Source organism: Notothenia rossii (assembly GCF_949606895.1).
Source record: "Notothenia rossii genome assembly, chromosome: 10".
NCBI lineage: Eukaryota > Metazoa > Chordata > Actinopteri > Perciformes > Nototheniidae > Notothenia > Notothenia rossii.
The window spans coordinates 40,460,472-40,477,826 of record NC_136908.1 but is presented as its reverse complement, the minus strand read 5'-3'; the positions used below and the strand labels follow the sequence as shown (position 1 = coordinate 40,477,826).

General features: G+C 41.9%; 1 protein-coding gene across 1 annotated transcript in view; it reads right to left on the bottom strand.

Moving 5' to 3' along the window:
• The window catches only part of LOC307022715 (carbonic anhydrase-related protein 10), a 365,049-nt gene that overhangs the window by 214,421 nt on the left and 133,273 nt on the right, over positions 1–17,355 (bottom strand). The window contains exon 3 of the mRNA XM_079655602.1: positions 14,321–14,463. Within this exon, the coding sequence (XP_079511728.1) occupies positions 14,321–14,463 (143 nt within the window). The remainder of the gene's footprint in view (positions 1–14,320; positions 14,464–17,355) is intronic.

The window sequence follows — 17,355 nt, the reverse complement described above, 5'->3', positions numbered from 1 at the left end:
TAAGATGGCAGGAGAAGAAATCATAATTGACTACACTGACATGATTGACAAAGTAAGAGGGTTCAGATACTTACTAGTTGTAGTCGATGCATACACAGGTTGGCCAGAAGCTATGCCATGCAGGAGAGAAGATGCAGACTCAGTGATCAAGTTCTTAGTCATTCATTACATTCCACTACATGGGTTTCCTAGGAAAGTGAGGTCAGACAATGGCAGCCATTTCAAGAACCACGACCTACGCACAGTAGAACATTCTTTAGGACTAAGACACAGTTTTGGAGCTGTCTATCACCCCCAATCTCAGGGAAAGGTAGAAAGGATGAACCAGAACATCAAACAGAAACTCAGCAAAGCATGTGAGGAGACAGGCATGAAATGGTTAGAGGCCTTGCCTCTGGCTCTCATGTCAATTAGGAGCTCTATAAACAAAGGGACAGGCTTCTCCCCATTTGAGCTGACACATGGCCATCAGTTTCCTGGCCCAGGAGCCTTGAGTGTAGGAAAGGAAGTAGAAGTCCTGAGTCCGAAACCTTATTTCCAGCAGCTTAAGGGATTGGTGTCAGGATTTTCCACACAGGTTGCTGATGCCAAAGGGGGACCCGAAAAACACGAGGCCAACACAGCGGAGTTCGTCTGGCTGAAGGTCATCCGGCCCAAGTGGCTCAACCCCAGGTTCACCAGCCCCTACAGAGTGACCCAGCGGACATCCCATGCTGTCCGCCTAGAAGGAAAGGGGGACATCTGGTACCACTGGAGCCAGTGTGCAGCGGGGAAATCACCTGGAAGGACCCTCGACGACATCCGGACGGACCTGGCTATCATCAACGCGGACATCCCTACAGCAGATGACTTGGAAGCAGGCATCAGCGGACTGGAGGAGAAGGACCTCGCGGACATCCCTACAGCAGACGACTTGGAAGCAGGCATCAGCGGACTGGAGGAGAAGGACAACGAGGACATCCCTACAACAGACGGCCCAGAAGTCGCCGTCAGCAGGCCGGAGCACGAAGACACAGGACTTCACGGGAAGACAGAGGAACCTACTCCCCTCTGATCAGGTTGCTATAAGCTACACATAGCACCTCATTTATTAACCCATTTTTTGAGGGAAGTGGTATCTTAACCCACAGTTTAAAGTTCTTTTAATAACCCATTTTTTGAGGGAAGTGGTATCTTAATCCACAGGTTAAAGTCATTTATTTACCTATAAGAAGACCCCATTTATAAACCCAAATTTAGGGAGTTGTTTTCTAAAAAAAACCATATTTAAAGGGATTTTTCTTTCTTTTTACCTCATGTAATACTGACACAGGGACCAAAACATTTCAGAGAAGAATAGAAAATGTCTGAAGGAGCCCTGAATTTCCTGATAACCTGTTGGTCGCTACTAGTGTTAGGAGTAATAATCTACTTGTTCGCCCTGCTGTATGTACATTGTAACCTTTAAAATCATGGTTGAGTGACCCAGTGGTTCACAGCATTTTTAATAACTTGGGTTTTAACACCAGACTTTAGCATAGACGTATACTGACACTAGAAGGGTTGGAGCTAACAGTATAACTATGTATGGTAACTGGAAATGTTTAGCAGGATTAGCCCTGGTTTCTACTGTGATTGTTGCCATTATTTTAATCTTATGTGATTCCATTGACCACCCAGACTCCACTCCCCCGCCAAAGGAATCCGTAACTAGAGTCAAACGGGGCCATTATGAGACAGTAGTTACCCCAATGTCTCCTAGACAAACCTTCACTCTCCATGCAGGTAGTGATGGAATAATACAACTCGACCTGTGCAAAATTGCCCCCTGCAGAGACCTCGACAGTACCTATTCCTACCTAGCCAAATATGTCTGCTTAGCCCCTGCGGTATGTAACAGAATCACCACAGATACGGTTAAAGGTGCTCCTTACATTTACAGAGGCAGTACATACAAGACCAAAGGCGACCCTTATGTGTCCGTCACATACACATACGGGTGCACCTTATGTGTCCGTCACATACACATACGGGTGCACCTGCGAGTCCTGGTCCGGTGTCCTAGCAAATTCGGGTCCTGATGACTGGGGATACACGCCACCTTACCGATCGGCGGAAATTGTTAGATCCCTCAAACATAGAAGGAAAGTGATTAGGAGAAACCCAAACGTCCCGTGCCTTGTCAGGTTTTGTAATCCAGTACGCATAACGCTAAAAAATGTAGTGCTCTCCGACGCTGGACTTTATGTCCTCGCGGTACATGCAGGGGCGGGTTCGCCACAAGGCCTCTTCGAAATTAAAGTTAAACCAAAGGTAGAACGAAACCTTCCTCATGCAGCATCTAATATTAAATACCTGTCTAAAATCACATGTACGGATAAATGCACGGGGGATTATAGCCAACTTCAACCTCTAGACGTCATCCAAATGGCCACAGGATACACAGATGACAACCTATGGTTAAAATGGGTTGCCCAAACAGCCCAAGAACAAATGGCAGGGGATTGCCTAGCCTGTGCTACGGCCCACCCGCAATTAGTCACTGACCCTGCGCCCCTGTTTCCCACAGATACCTGGGGGTACAACTGTATGTTACAACTGACTAGGTTGGCCAGCCCTCCTAACTGTGCCACCCTAGCCAAAGTTTTCCCTCCAATTGATAATGACACTAGGACAGGCCCATTTACGCCTGACAAAGGCGCCGGTGGGTACACATGTTTTTCCATGGTTCAAAAGTCCCCACGTTTTGACCTAGGAAATGTCTCTACGGATTGGTGTAACCTCACCATGTCTAGCACTAATATAGGACATTGGGCCAGAGCTGGGCTCTACTATTATTGTGGGGGCCACCGCCTGTTCACCCGTATTCCCGAACTATCTGTAGGATTGTGTGCTATGGTGCGCCTCCAGGCACCCCTAATGTTATTAGGCAAAAGACTGGGGCCCACGGACCCTAAAGCCACCCTTAACACCAACCTAATCACTCGACGTAGGAGACACGCGCTGTCCAAACGCCACGCCCCGGGCTCCTTCGATTTGTCTGTCGACTCTCCCACCTACATCGATTCCATCGGAATCACACGAGGGATCCCTAACGAATACAAACTAGCTGACCAAATAGCTGCAGGGTTTGAAAGTTTGCCAATTATCTCTGCCTTCTTCCCTGTGACCCCTATCAAAAATGTAGAAAGGATCAACTATGTACATTACAACATACTCCGATTGGCCAATCTCACTAGGGACGCGGTAGAAGGCCTGGCTGAACAATTGGGTCCAACGTCCCTTATGGCTGTGCAGAATAGGATGGCGTTGGATATGCTTCTTGCAAAGAAGGGTGGAGTTTGTGCAATGTTTGGGGAGATGTGCTGCACATTTATTCCCAACAACACGGCTCCGGACGGTTCCGTCACAAGGGCTTTAGAAGGCCTTCGCACCCTATCTAAAACTATGCATGAACAATCGGGGGTACACAATTTCTTAGAGGAGTGGTTTGCTAACATGTTTGGTCAATGGAAAGGTTTAATAATGTCTCTTTGTATTTCTGTAGCTACTTTTATGGCCATTTTAATAACATGTGGTTGTTGTTGTGTGCCTTGCATCCACTTCTTGTGTGTCAAACTAATCAGTTCCACCATTGAAGGAAAAGCTGCTCCTCCCCCACTGTACCAAATGCCCTTGTTGGCTTGGGCAGAGGGTGAGGATGAGTATGATGAAGCGGCAGACAAGGACGCAGTTTGTTAACATATTTTGATCTTCCTCCCCTGACACGAGAAACTGTTATGAGGAGCTGTTCCCAAATGTTTGGAGTGCTCTAAATCCCAGCTTCTAATGGATGTATATACTGTTGGGGAGCAGACACAGTGGCAAGGAATGACAGTAGTTGTGTTTCTAAGGTCTTATGTGAGTTGGTCTCGTGGGGTGAGACCAAAAGGGGGATTGAAGTATTATTTGAGTTATTTGAAGTATTAAAGTAACGTGTTATGGCAGGAAAGTTCAATCTGTTATATTCATTTTAATGTCACCTTATATAGAATGTGTGTTAAACTTGTGATTTCTGCATTGAGTGACTTCTGCCTAGCAGATACCAAGAAGAGGCCCCTAGGGTCTCTCTGTTAATTATCAATAGTCCTTGCAATTAACAGGGGAATTCCCGGATATATTTTCATATATAAGGCAGTTAAAGTCTTGTAGAATTAATGTTTATCTCCTACACATCCTGCAGGCCTTGAGACTTGGGTCACCCAGCAGTAAACAAGATAAACGTCCTTTTGAGCTTATCAATAAAATGTATTCATTCCTAGTAAGCTGACTTTGGGGTGAAGGGAAGTTCAGGGAAGCCATTAAGCCACAAGAACAATTAAACTTCTGTTAATCAACCAAAACTCATGACTTTCAGGGGACAGGACATTCGGACCTATAACAAGGGTCACTTCCTAGAGAATATGTGTGTGTATTCCTTACTGTGATCAGATGTCCTGTATAATCATTTATCAACTATTCCTGTATTGGTGTTTTATTTGATTCCTCTGCTTTTATTCTTTCATATGTGGGTACTGGAGGGCTACAAACATTGTGGAAAAATTAGCTTAAACATGTTTTATTACTCTATAGGAAATGGAAGCAGCTTTTATGACAGGGATGAGAGAGCTGGGGGAGGGGACATTCTTCTTGAGATGTTCAGCATGTCAAATGATCAGGGAAATCTACTTGTTTTAAATAGATGTGTGTGGTTGATTACTTTGTATTAATAATAACAGTATGTGTAAAGGAAGCTGGAAATATGCAATGTGAAACCTTTTATTTGAAATAAAGATTCTGCAGGGAATATTCTTAAAGAACAATAGCTCAAGTGTCTGGAAGAGTTGCAGGCTAAATGAGTGTGCGGTACTTTTTAACTGCTTGAGATCAGAGCTGATGTTTTCCTCTTGTTATTATTGTTTGAGGTTAAGGTAACTCACATGTGTTATTTGTATAATCCAACTATAAAAAACTATATCTTAAAACTATCTTTATAAAAATGCCAAAAGTATGTGAAACTTGCAAGGAGGGGTTTGTTATCTCGAATGTAAGGGTCGCCTCTGGATCGCGCTGATTGGCTGTCTTTTCTAAGTGGAGGACCCCTCGGGGGGGGGGGGCAGCCGCATAGCTCCTCCTGGGGTTTTGGATATAAGCCTATGTTTTCTTTAGACCAGTCTCTTCTTTTCTTCAAACTGACCAGATCCGTGAGATTGGAGGAAGAGCAGGAAGTACTTCCTTTGTATTTGTATTGTTGCTTTTTATCATTAAAACAAGATTATTGTTTAACTTGCATTCTGGTGTTTCTTAATCCCTTCCTTTTTACGAATTCACCCAGTTTACCAAACGACACGCGGAGACGAGGTTGGTTTTAAACATCCTCCAAATCTCCAACACTGGTCATAAAGAACATTGTGATTTGCTACCGCAATAACTAATTTCTCCTCCATTTTTAGGAATATAGAAAATGAACTGCGGTATGTCACTCCAAGCTTGCACGCGGTTTGATTGGCTAGCGCTTGGACTGTCAGATTTGCATAAACGGGATTTGATTGGCTGACGCTTCCACCTCAGCTTCAAAAGTTGAACATTGCTCAACTTTTGAATCCTGAAAATCCTGGAAATACTCGCCTTGCTTCCCACAATGCAGTTCGGCGAAAAGTGAGGCAACGTGACGTCAGCCCATTCAAAGTGAATGGGCAGAAGCGCTGGAAGATTTTTTAACACTGCTGTGTGGACGGGCCGTGACAAACAAGATCTCGCTAAGCGGTCCTACGACGCTGGTTATCAACTCGGTAAATCAAGCCTGGGTTTCTCTCCAGCTGAGAACGCGTTCTTGTGAAAGGGGCGGGGTTAGCTACATTTGACCAGTGTTGGGACTAACGCGTTACAAAGTCAGGCGTTACTGTAACGCCGTTATTTTTGTCAGTAACTAGTACTCTAACGCATTATTTTTTTATTCAGTAACTCAGTTACCGTTACTACATGATGCGTTACTCCCTTATTTTTTCAGTACTTGAGTAAATGTACTTAGATACTTCCTGTGTCACACGCGGAGATGCGCTGTGGGCGTGTTTGTGTTTACTAACAAGACTATCATGGCGGCAGCGGAGCTCAAGTCGAGTTTCTCCGCCTGGAGGTATTCTTACTATTTCATTTTTGTTGAGCACAAAGAAAAGAACGTTTTAGTTAAATGTAAGTTGTGTCTTGGCGTGTCAAAGATCCTATCTACTGCCCAAAACAGCAATTCAAATCTGTTGAAACATCTGCAGAAACAACATGCTGGGACGAAGCTAGTAGCTAAGACCACAGACCCAGACTCATCCGACGCCACTCCACCTCCACCTAAGCAACAGCGGCTGGATTTTAACAGAGGGACTGCTAGCCAGGGAAAAGCTGATAAAGCCATTGCACAGTATGTTGTAGAACACATGCAGACTATTTCTACTATTTCTATTGCTATTTATTGATCAACAGATTGTATTATTCTCCAATGCAATAACAGTACTGAAATGAAGGCTATAAGGGCATTAATGGGAGCCCTTTTTTTAAGTAACTAATGCGTTACTGTTCACAGTAACACCTTTTTGGTGTAAGTAATCAGTAAAGTAACTGAGTTACTTTTGAAATGAAGTAACTAGTAATGGTAACTAGTTACTGGTTTTCAGTAACTAGCACAACACTGCATTTGACTAATCACAAACAGGGACAAGTGTACTGACAGCGCACCGTTATACTTCATTAATGAAAAGTAAACTAATATTAGACAAATATGAACTTTAAACATCCATGACTTAAACATATAATCCAGGATACAAGCCACATAGTTGCACCTGCAAGGAGAATACAGAACAACTCGTTAAAAAAGAAACTACCGAGTTTTTGAAAGCGTACAACAGTTTTATGATACTGCCCCATCTAAGACACGAGGGGATCTGACTTTATTACATTTGAGTTGAGTGTTTCGTCAACTTAATGTGTTGCTTAAAATAATACGTCTGCATACAGTATGTGACGGGAGGAGCTGCAGGTGAGCAGAGATGCGTGTCTCCGTCCTGTCAGATTAGACTTCACTCGCGTTTATGTCCATATCGAGAGAAAGATAAATAATCTGAATTCAGTGTGCAGTTTACTTTGACGCGGGGGTGAGCAGCAGAGGTGGGGAGAGGCGGGGCTATTGCGTCATCATTATCAGAAAATGATCGTATAGGGCGTACACCGAGCCCCCAGGAAGTGCGCCGGAGTCTGATGAGAATATTCGTGCCGGCCAAACGGCGGTACTACACTTCCGTTTGGTTGCTGGTCCCGGAAACACTTTTTCCCATTGACTTACAATGGGAAAAAATGGTCTGTAACTCGTTGGATAATTTTTTAAAAACTAAATAAACTACCCAGTATGGACATTTGTATAGCCCTTATTAAAAACATTCGTTCCTCAAGTTGTAAAAATGTGCTAATAACGTTATTCTCAGAGTTATTTCCCTCGGCATTATGAACGCGCATCTAACCCACGGGACCGCGCCGCCCGGCACGTTCATGTGACATGTTCAGTACTACATGAGTTTGTCTTTACCCATGGATGCACAATAACAACGGACCATATCGCCTTACTGCCATCCCACAGAGCTGTAATAATGGATATATTGCAAATGTTTGCTGTAATTCATCATTTGTAAAATATTATACTACATGGGCTGTATGATGTAAACCTTGTACCGTAAATGTTGTATTAAATAAAGTTAATATTACTGACGTAGATTAACGTTCCTGTAGCTTCTTATTGCACTTGCAATATACTGTACCATTAAAAGAGTTGAACGTAGCTGTTTGCTATTAGGCCGACTATATATTAAGTCGTCATATTTATACATATATCAATAAAGATATGTGTCAAAGCTCTAATCAAATTAACAGTTGTATTAATTATAATTGTATATATATATGTATATTGCCTGTGTTGTATATGTATACACACAAATGAACAACCTTGTGTTTTTTCAAAAGTTTTACAAGTTGTATTGTAGTGTTTATTTTAGTGTTGTTTTATTCTTATCCACATTTTGATTTCAGAGCACAGGACAGGAGAATGCTGGGCACAACATCATGCTCAACAGTGAAGCTGGCCATGCTGAACAAAACCAGAGGTCGAAGTGCAACAGGCTCGTGATGCACAGCATGAAGTGACACGTTGCCCATGAGCCAGATGCAGTTGGAATAACCATCAAGTAATAACCATGTGTCTCATGTTAATGTGTTGTGCTTACTGTTTTATGAAAACTGTTTTGAAATAATCAAATTTTAATAAAATGTATTAACATGTCCATAACGTTCCCTTTTTTAAATCTATTTGTTTAATCTGCAATGTTTCAATGTTATCAAATAATTAAAGGGTTGGATTGAAATCAGGAAGAGTTTGTTTTACAGGTTCTGGCAACTCAATTGTGTTTTATAATTTACTTTATTTATTCTTGTCTTATGTGGTTCTTAGCAGATTGTTATTTTCATTGGTTACACTTAATATCTGGGCTCTTAATTGTAGGCTCAACTCATCTTTTCACATGCAGAAAAAATCCCATTAGTGAGTTTACCCAACTCCTAAAATTGCTTGGAAATTGTTGGCACATTTAAAAAAAGGTTTTAGCAAAGTAACACGTTCTTGAGTAGAGGAAAACAAAAAAAAGTACGTTTTGCCAACTCAAAAAATGCAAAAGTTGACTAAACTCTTAAAATTGCTTGGAAACTGTTGACTTATTATTTTTTATTTGTACCAAAGCAACAGTTTTTACAGTGTAGTAGTATGATGCAGTTTATTTTGCAAACTTAGGAAATTCACTTGTACTGTATGCAACTTATGTAGTAATAAGACGTCGCGAGTTGGAAAAGTGTTCTGCAATTTCTGAAGTAGGAAAGAAACTTTTCTGATCCTGTATAATTGAATCAATCTGAGTATCTGGTAATTATGTTTCTCATTCTGTGTGCGCTCCAGAAAGAGGCATATGTCTCCCACCAGCTGATGGTTGTTGCTTGGCATATGGTCAACATATCTTTCTGTTTGGTTGTGATTGAACTGTAATTGGACGACTGCAAAAACGATCACATTTTTCTCAGCATTTTGGAATGTAGTAACGACACTGCTCACCTGAATTCTAACTGCACTGGAAGAAACTCACCGTTGACTTGAATTAAATGTATTAGGTTAGTTGAAAGCAATAATAAGTTTAAATATTAAATAAAATAATAGGTCCAACTTAATATTATTGCTTTCAACTAACCTAATACAGTTGACATAATACATTGAATTAGAGTTTCAGTTTTTTTAACCATCAGGACATAGCAGGAGCTATTATCCTTCTTTTGTCCTTCACTTTCTCTGTCCTCTGTTGGGCTGTTTGTAATTGACATTCAGACTCACAGATGGATGTTCCTGATACTGGCTCTCACTCCGCTGCTACACGTCCAGCTATCCGTGGAGCCTGAGACATGAGAAGAATCCCCCAGCTTTAAGGCCCCCGCTTCGCGGAGGCAATTACAGCCATCCCCCGGCCTGAGAAAGAGGGGGCCTCAGTCTGAGGATGGTAATTGCAGTTTTCATACATGTGGCCCGCTCCCTTTTATAACGCTGCCACAACCTCGCAGGTTCAGCCAACCCAAACTCGTGTCTAATTAATTGGAATTGGCAATTTGCATAATTGAATATCTACACATTGTAATGCATTAAGCTACTGACATCATCTTGTGTTTGCAGACTTATACTTGTCAGGCTTTTGACTCTTTTGTGTATAGCAGCACACAAGTGTACCTGACATGGGTGTGAATGTGACCTGTCACCCTCACAACACAGAGATCGAACAGAGTCACAACATGTTTCACAAAAAATGTGCTTATTGATGGGTTATACATACACTTCTCAGATAAGCCCTGAATGTTATTCATAATGATAAAGGGCTTGGTTAACATCATGATTCAATAATGTCACAGTATCCACAACAGTTGGAGCCCCCACAATATTGAACTTTTTACTGGCGAGAAAGAAGTCAATCCAAATTAAAGTTATAATAGTAATAGTAAAAATTTAAAAAATCAACATGGTAACAAATTAAATCTGCCACGATGCTTACCAAATTAATTAATTAATTAATCTGCAACTTTAATTGGTATTAACTTGAGTTTGATTTGCCGCACTGTGTTGAGATTTACAGTATCTGCTCATGATGAAGTTTTCCTACAAGGGAAACTCAGAGGCTCAGACATGATCAATAACGAATTGGATTTAAATAGATTCAATTTTTTTTTGAACAATCCTCCACTCTCCACAACACTTTGTTGCAAGAACAATTGAGTAGTTTTGATCCGCCCACAGGTAAAAGTGCATTTGCCCCAGTAAATTAAAGCCAACATATATAATCAATGTGTGCGAGAGTCTACAGAGAGCGGCCTGGAAGAAACCCAACACTAGCAGCAGAAACCAGGCCTGCAGACAGCCTCTCACACACACCTGATATCAAACACATCACATTAAAGCCAAGTGCAGACAGGGCTTTAACGACTGACTGGAGGTCTGACTGTCACCTGATTGGTTTGCTGGCCAGCTGGGCCCACCTCAGAAAGTTATTCCCTCCAGAGGGAGATTCAGCTGCCATCAGGAGCCGGCTGTTTGTGCTGCTACCTAACTCTCACTGTAATTAGACAGATTCAGGGCTGCCAATAACACACACACACACACACACACACACACACACACACACACACACACACACACACACACACACACACACACACACACACACACACACACACACACACACACACACACACACACACACACACACACACACACACACACACACACACACACACACACACACACACACACACACACACACACACGATTTCCTCATCTGCTTGATCAGGACTACTGGAAGAAGTTTTACAGAAGAAGAATAAATTAGAGAGAAGCTGAGTAGAATCCCCCCTGGTGAGGCACAGATTGTCATTTGGAGCTTGTTTAACAACCAAAATATGTTTAACATCTTTAAAAGCACAACTCTTGTTGAACTCAAGAGTTCCATTTTAAAGACATAAATATCAATTTTTATCAAATACTCCACCTGACGTGATGTTCACATTGCCGCTCTGCACACACACCTGACTTCAAAGCGTGAGAACAAAAGCAGCAGAGCCCTGCATTCCCAAATGTGAGGAACTCCACCAAATTCACAGCGCTAATAGATTCCCTGTGCATTTAGCCTAAAAAGCACAAAAGACATCTAATCCTGTTTCATAAGCACTATTCATAAATGTACAGAAAACGGAGGCAGCGAGGACTCCAAATTGTTTTTTCCCCTCTCCGGCTAAGTGATTAAATTAATTAAAATCTCTTCAAGTAATTGCAGCTCATCTATGGCACAGTTAATATTCAATTAATAGTGCTTTTTTTCATAACTGTGATTCCTTCAGTCCATCGCGCACGTCACCCCTCCATTAAATACAATTTATCTTTCGAGGTCAATTAAATGTTCTTTAACTATTCATTAGCCACAATACAAGGCAGAACAAAAATCTGTGTGTGTGTGTGGCTGTGTGTGCGCGTGTGTGTGCGCGTGTGTGTGTTCTCCGTAGCGTGTTTGGCCAAGGATGACTGGCTGCCAAACAGCCAGAGACAGAGCGGATGAATCAGCCTGACAGGGTGATCCAGCCTGGTGTTCACGGGCTGACAGCTCAGGTGCTCAGAGAGATGGAGACACAACAGATTACATTTAGGCCACTGAGAGAGGGGGGGGGGGGGGGGGGGGGGGGGAGTTAAAGCAAGAGAAGGAAGTACAAAATGGCTTTTGGACTCTGGAAACTTTTCCCGGAGATAAAGCAGAACATTGGAGCTGGTTTGTGTGGGTGGTTCTGTTCTGTCAGTGTGTAGTGGCAATCCTATCAGAATGTGATGAGATGGGGATGGAGGGGGGATGGTTAGGGAGCAGTTAGTGAAAAAGTCTGCTGTTGATATTGGTTAAATGTCTGAAAATGGAGTGGCTTATAATCTGACCCAGGGCCCCAGAAAGGGGAGTTAGTGAAGTCGGAAATAAAACATTTATTTATTTTATTTCAATTCTACGTTATTAGTGGCATGAATTAATAAAACTTGTTTTGATACATTTTATTTCAATATTTGTTTTATAAATGTTTTCTTATTAAAATAGTAGTATCATCTGCACAGCAATGGTGTCTGAACGCAGATATGAGCTGAGTGACAAACAAGGTCATTCATCATCTTCTTACTAATATTGTTAATCTGACAATAAGATAGGACCCAAGGATAGAAACAGCTCAAGTGAAAGCAATATTTAGCCTCTTTCCCAGAAAGCTATATGATTGCAGTATCCAGATTCATATGACCCACTGACACTATTTAAACATACTGTATACAAAGCTGAACCTGCCACACCATGAACTCTTTACTCCATTACATGGATTTTATACCTTTAGTTACAAGTTAATACTTTGGACTTTCAGACTATTACTACAAAATATCAACAAATGTTTGTGATAGCTGAGGCTGCACAGCTGTATTTAAGGGATTTCAAATGAACTCCAGCTATACCATCCGAACATAAAATGATACAAAATGTACATTGATCTTCTAATAATTATGATACAATTATATGATCTACACATTGTGATATGGGACGTGATGTGGTCATTTCACAGTTCTTTAAGTTTCTTTCATTGAAATCACTTTTACAGTGCACTGTAAGTAGTAATATTAATACTTTTTAAAAATGATTTAAATTAAAAAGTAAATTAAACCAAAATGTGTAGTTATGTTTAGTGCTGCCTTTTGTTTTTGTTATGTTTGTTTTGCCCCTGTTCTTCTTTGTAAAGCAACCTTGGGTCTCATGAAAGGCGCTATATAAATCCAAGCTATTATTATTTTTATATTGGTTAAACTATGCTTTACCAACAACGACTAATCTCTTAATAGGAGAACAATAATAACACTTTGTTGCAACACAATAAAAATAATTCAGTTCAGCTTCTCAGATTCAGGATGTATAACAGCAAGTACGATCCAATACCAGTTAGTACAAAACAGGAAGTAGAGTGTCACTCAGAGTGTTGGCTGACCCACCCACCCCCCCTCCCTCTGAAAGCACTCTGTGACAGCAGCACACTCCTGCTGCAGTTTGGAGAGCACAATGATTGCTATCACGACTGCAGGAAGTCACTTGTCAAGAAAACAGAGTGTAGGTTGTTTTAGGTGTTTGAGAAAACAACCAAATGCTGGAGTAAGGACAATCTGAGCGTGGCATATCCATCACAGATTCATCCAGAAGCATTTTCCTCCAGCAATGACATTGAGAATTGTCCTTTAATGTTTGCCTGAATAACACAGCCCTGTCTTTCCTGCTCTCTCTTTTTCCCTCGGATTCATCCTAATGTAAATACAATTGAGCCACTGTGACTGATGTCCCTTCACTGGACACACTGCGGGGGGCTGCTCTCAAAGTGGAGTCTTTGGGGGAGCAGCGGGGGAGCCATGGCACTGAGCAATTGTTAAAACACATTTTTATTTCAAGTAGCAATTATACTAACGAGAAAAAGCATGAATTACTATTTTTATCACAAGTTTCCTAACTAATTCTATAAGATTCTGCAAATGTACAATGATTTTAAAATGTCATTCTAAATGACATCTTAAAATGGAAAATGTGATGAAGCAAAGGTCCCGGTGAACAACACGGGGCTACTCTGGATCTGTGAGATGATCCCTGTGTACCAGAGATGTTCAACTGCACAAGGCTAACCCTGTGCTAACTGCTAGCATAGAAACATCAACTAATCACAACATTAATCACAACATTAATCTCACCATGTAACGGTGCTCTTCTGAAAGCAGCCCATCTGTGAAGGCTTCCCAATTAGCTGCCATCATATGGCACAGGATGGAAGAGAAGTCTACACGCTGTCCTTGGTACACTACAGGAAAGTAATAAACGATATGCGTGGCTAATCCGCTGTTAGGCTGCAGGATTTCATCTGCAAAGCCCTGGAGATAAAGTCCAGGCTTTTCTTGAATCAGAACATTGTGCTCCTCTGAATAGGTCAAGTCTTTCGTATTGTATCTCAAGCCAAGTGTTCGTCAGACAAATAGCTCACATTGTGTGCCAAAACAAACATCAGTCAGGAGCATGGATCAGGGAAACACACGCTTTACAATAGCACAGAAACAACAGCAACACAATAACTAGCATTAGAGCTGTGGTGCAACATCTGAGAGAAGCAACAAACGTGAGTGGACAAACATCCACCCCACAGAGGAGGTGTGTGTCCTTACCTTGCGTGCACCCGTGTTCAGCTTGATGGGCGTGAGGAAGGGGTCAAAGATCATGTGTCCGGTCTTGATGTTCACTGGAGACTGCCTCTTCCCCTGAGAGCACAGGTTCCAGGCGGAGTTCACCAGCCCCCAGAACGATGGCACTGCAACACAAACACAGAGAGGTGTTCAAACGGTGAGGCTCTGCAGCGAGGAGATAGAGAGGCGAAGATCACTTGTTGAAAGATAGAATCAAGACTGAAGTCAGAAACGTTTTCTGCCAAAATGAAGTAAAATGTAGGGACAGTATTAGAGTTCATATTCATTTATCACTACCTCATAGTATATATCTTTTATAAATATCCATTCACAATTAGCTCAAGCTGACACGGTTTCAGCTGAAGCGGTGTTCTGGATAGAGTTTGCTTCACTATCATGATGTTACGAGACTGACAAGATCTGAGGAAGAGCGATCCAAATCAAAGTATCCTGGCTGTTAGTCCTAACATTATATCCCATGTGTACCACAATGCAACCTAACAATTCATTAGTCCCTAATTTTGAGTGCTCTTAAGTAAGCCAGAGCTGATCAAACTGCATAAAGCCAACACATCAGTCTCTTTTTAAACATTAAAATGAGCTACATTAAGATAACATCCTCTATCTGTTTGTTGACTGCATTGCACTGCGATACTATTCTAATTTGGTCCAAACCCGCTCTGAATAGAAGGCCTTTCAGAATGGCCTATAAGCAGCTATAAGACATGTTCTATAAGAGAGATCTGGCCTGGGGATGCTGCACTGTGGTGGTGATGCTATCTCAGCCAGCCTCTTCTTATGTTACTCTTGGCCACCGGGACAAAGACGGCAATCCCTTCAACGGGGGGGGGGGGGGCACAAAGGCTTATCGCCCTCTATTCTAACAGCCAGTCTTTCGCTGAAGCCTAAAGCACAATTCTTCATTTAGCAACGCACTCTTATATGGAGATGAGTCACTAGAATGGTGTTATGCAAATTCCACTGAGATTTTTCCAACAAGAGCAGAGATAATTTGACATTTGAAAAGATGCAAATTCATAATGAATCAACAGGACGAGGAAACAACGGCGTGAAAAAAAAAGATCTGGAGACTTAGATTGAGTTTCTCATGGACAGGCTGTACAGAGGAAGCTCCGCTGAGATAAAAGCATGGCGTCAAGGGAAACATTCATCACCCACTCTGCCTGAACATGGAGTTAGCTTGATACTTAGTTTGTTTCGTTCCAAAAGGGTAGCGTGGTCAGGCTGGGAAGAGTGTACATTTTCCAGATTTTTTATTTCCAGCTCCAATTCCTTAAGCCGTTGAACCGATTTCCTTTTCAGATATGAACAGTGTTGAATGAGTCGACCTCTAATGACTGCTTTAAATACATCCCACTCCACGGCTGGGTTTGAAACTGAGCCTTCATTATTCAGCCAATAATCCATTATCTCGTTTTTTATAAATTCCAGGGATTGTCCATCTCGGAGTAGGGATTTATTAGATCTCCACCTAGTGGGTGGGGTTCTTGTCATTTGGCCTAAACGAAACGCTATCCCGACCGACGCATGATCTGATATTAAGGCCCCGGCCACACGAGGAGGCATACGGCTAAACGCATAGGATTAACGCAAACGCAATCGCAAAAAAGCTTCCGTCCACACGCAATGTTCACCGGATAGTGTTTGTCAACACGAGACAGCTCCATTTAGCTCCAACCACTGGAGAAGCTGCAGTACATATGCAGGAGCAAAAACAGCGAAGAAGCATGGTTGTCATGGTTGCCTTTCTGTTTATTCTCCGCGGTGGGGACCGAGGGAACCGGGCAGAGTTTTTCGCCAGTCAACGTTTGTTAAAGTTTAAATCTTCCGGACAAAATTATAAAAGTGCCGGTCGAAGGTCTTCTTTGTTATTTATTGAGCTTTAAAACAAATGAATAACGAATCTATATAATATAATAATAAAATACATGGAGCGTCTTTTTCCTCCCTCTCTTCGGACAGCGTCAGTGTCTGTCTCAAGCAGACGCTGATCCAGTAATGAGTGACCCGGCCGACAGTAAAAATAAACATATTTATAACTAGTTTAGGTAGTTTGAGAGGTAATTAAAATAGCTAAGGGTGATGATCTGACTTGAAGTGTGTGTTTTGCTCCGTTCACCGCTGCATCACAACGGGAGGAGCTGCAGGTGAGCAGAGCTGCGTGTCCTGTCCGATTAGACTTCACTCGCGTTTATGTCCATATCGAGAGAAAGATAAATAATCTGAATTCAGTGTGCAGTTTACTTTCACGCGGGGGTGAGCAGCAGAGGTGGGGAGAGGCGGGGCTATTGCGTCATCATTATCAGAAAATGATCGTATAGGGCGCACACACGGAGCCATTGGACCCCCCAGAGCGTTGCGTATGCCGTTCTTTCCACCTTGGGACCCGTTATCGTTTCCGCAGTTGTTTACTGTCACATTCGGTCGTCCTCGTGTGGCCGAACGGTCTATATGACACTAAACAGTAACGCAAACGACCGTTTTCGTCCTAGTGTGGCCGGGGCCTAAGATGTTACCTATGGACGTTTGTTCTGTAATAGAAATTAGTGACTTTGAGATAAGAAAATAGTCTATCCTTGAATAGGATGTATGAGGGTTAGAGTGAAAGGTATATTCCCTTTCCAACAGGTGGAAAAATCTCCATACATCCACTAATCCCAACTCTTTTTCCATTGCGTCAATAGCTTTCTGAGCCCCTGAGGGTCGTATTATACCCCGCCTATTGGTTTTTATCAATTTGAGGGTCCCTAACTTTGTTAAAGTCCCCGCCTAATATTATATACAAGTTTCCGAATTGTCTTATAGTATTGCTGATGTCTATAAAGACATCTGAAAAGTCCGCTGTTGGGGCATATATATTCATAAAAGTACATCTAATTCCATATAATTCAGTATCGATAGCTATCCATCTCCCCTCTTCATCTGATTTATGTTTAAAGGTTAGTTTTCACTATAAGTACAAAATAATTTTGGGACGGACACTATAATTTACAGTT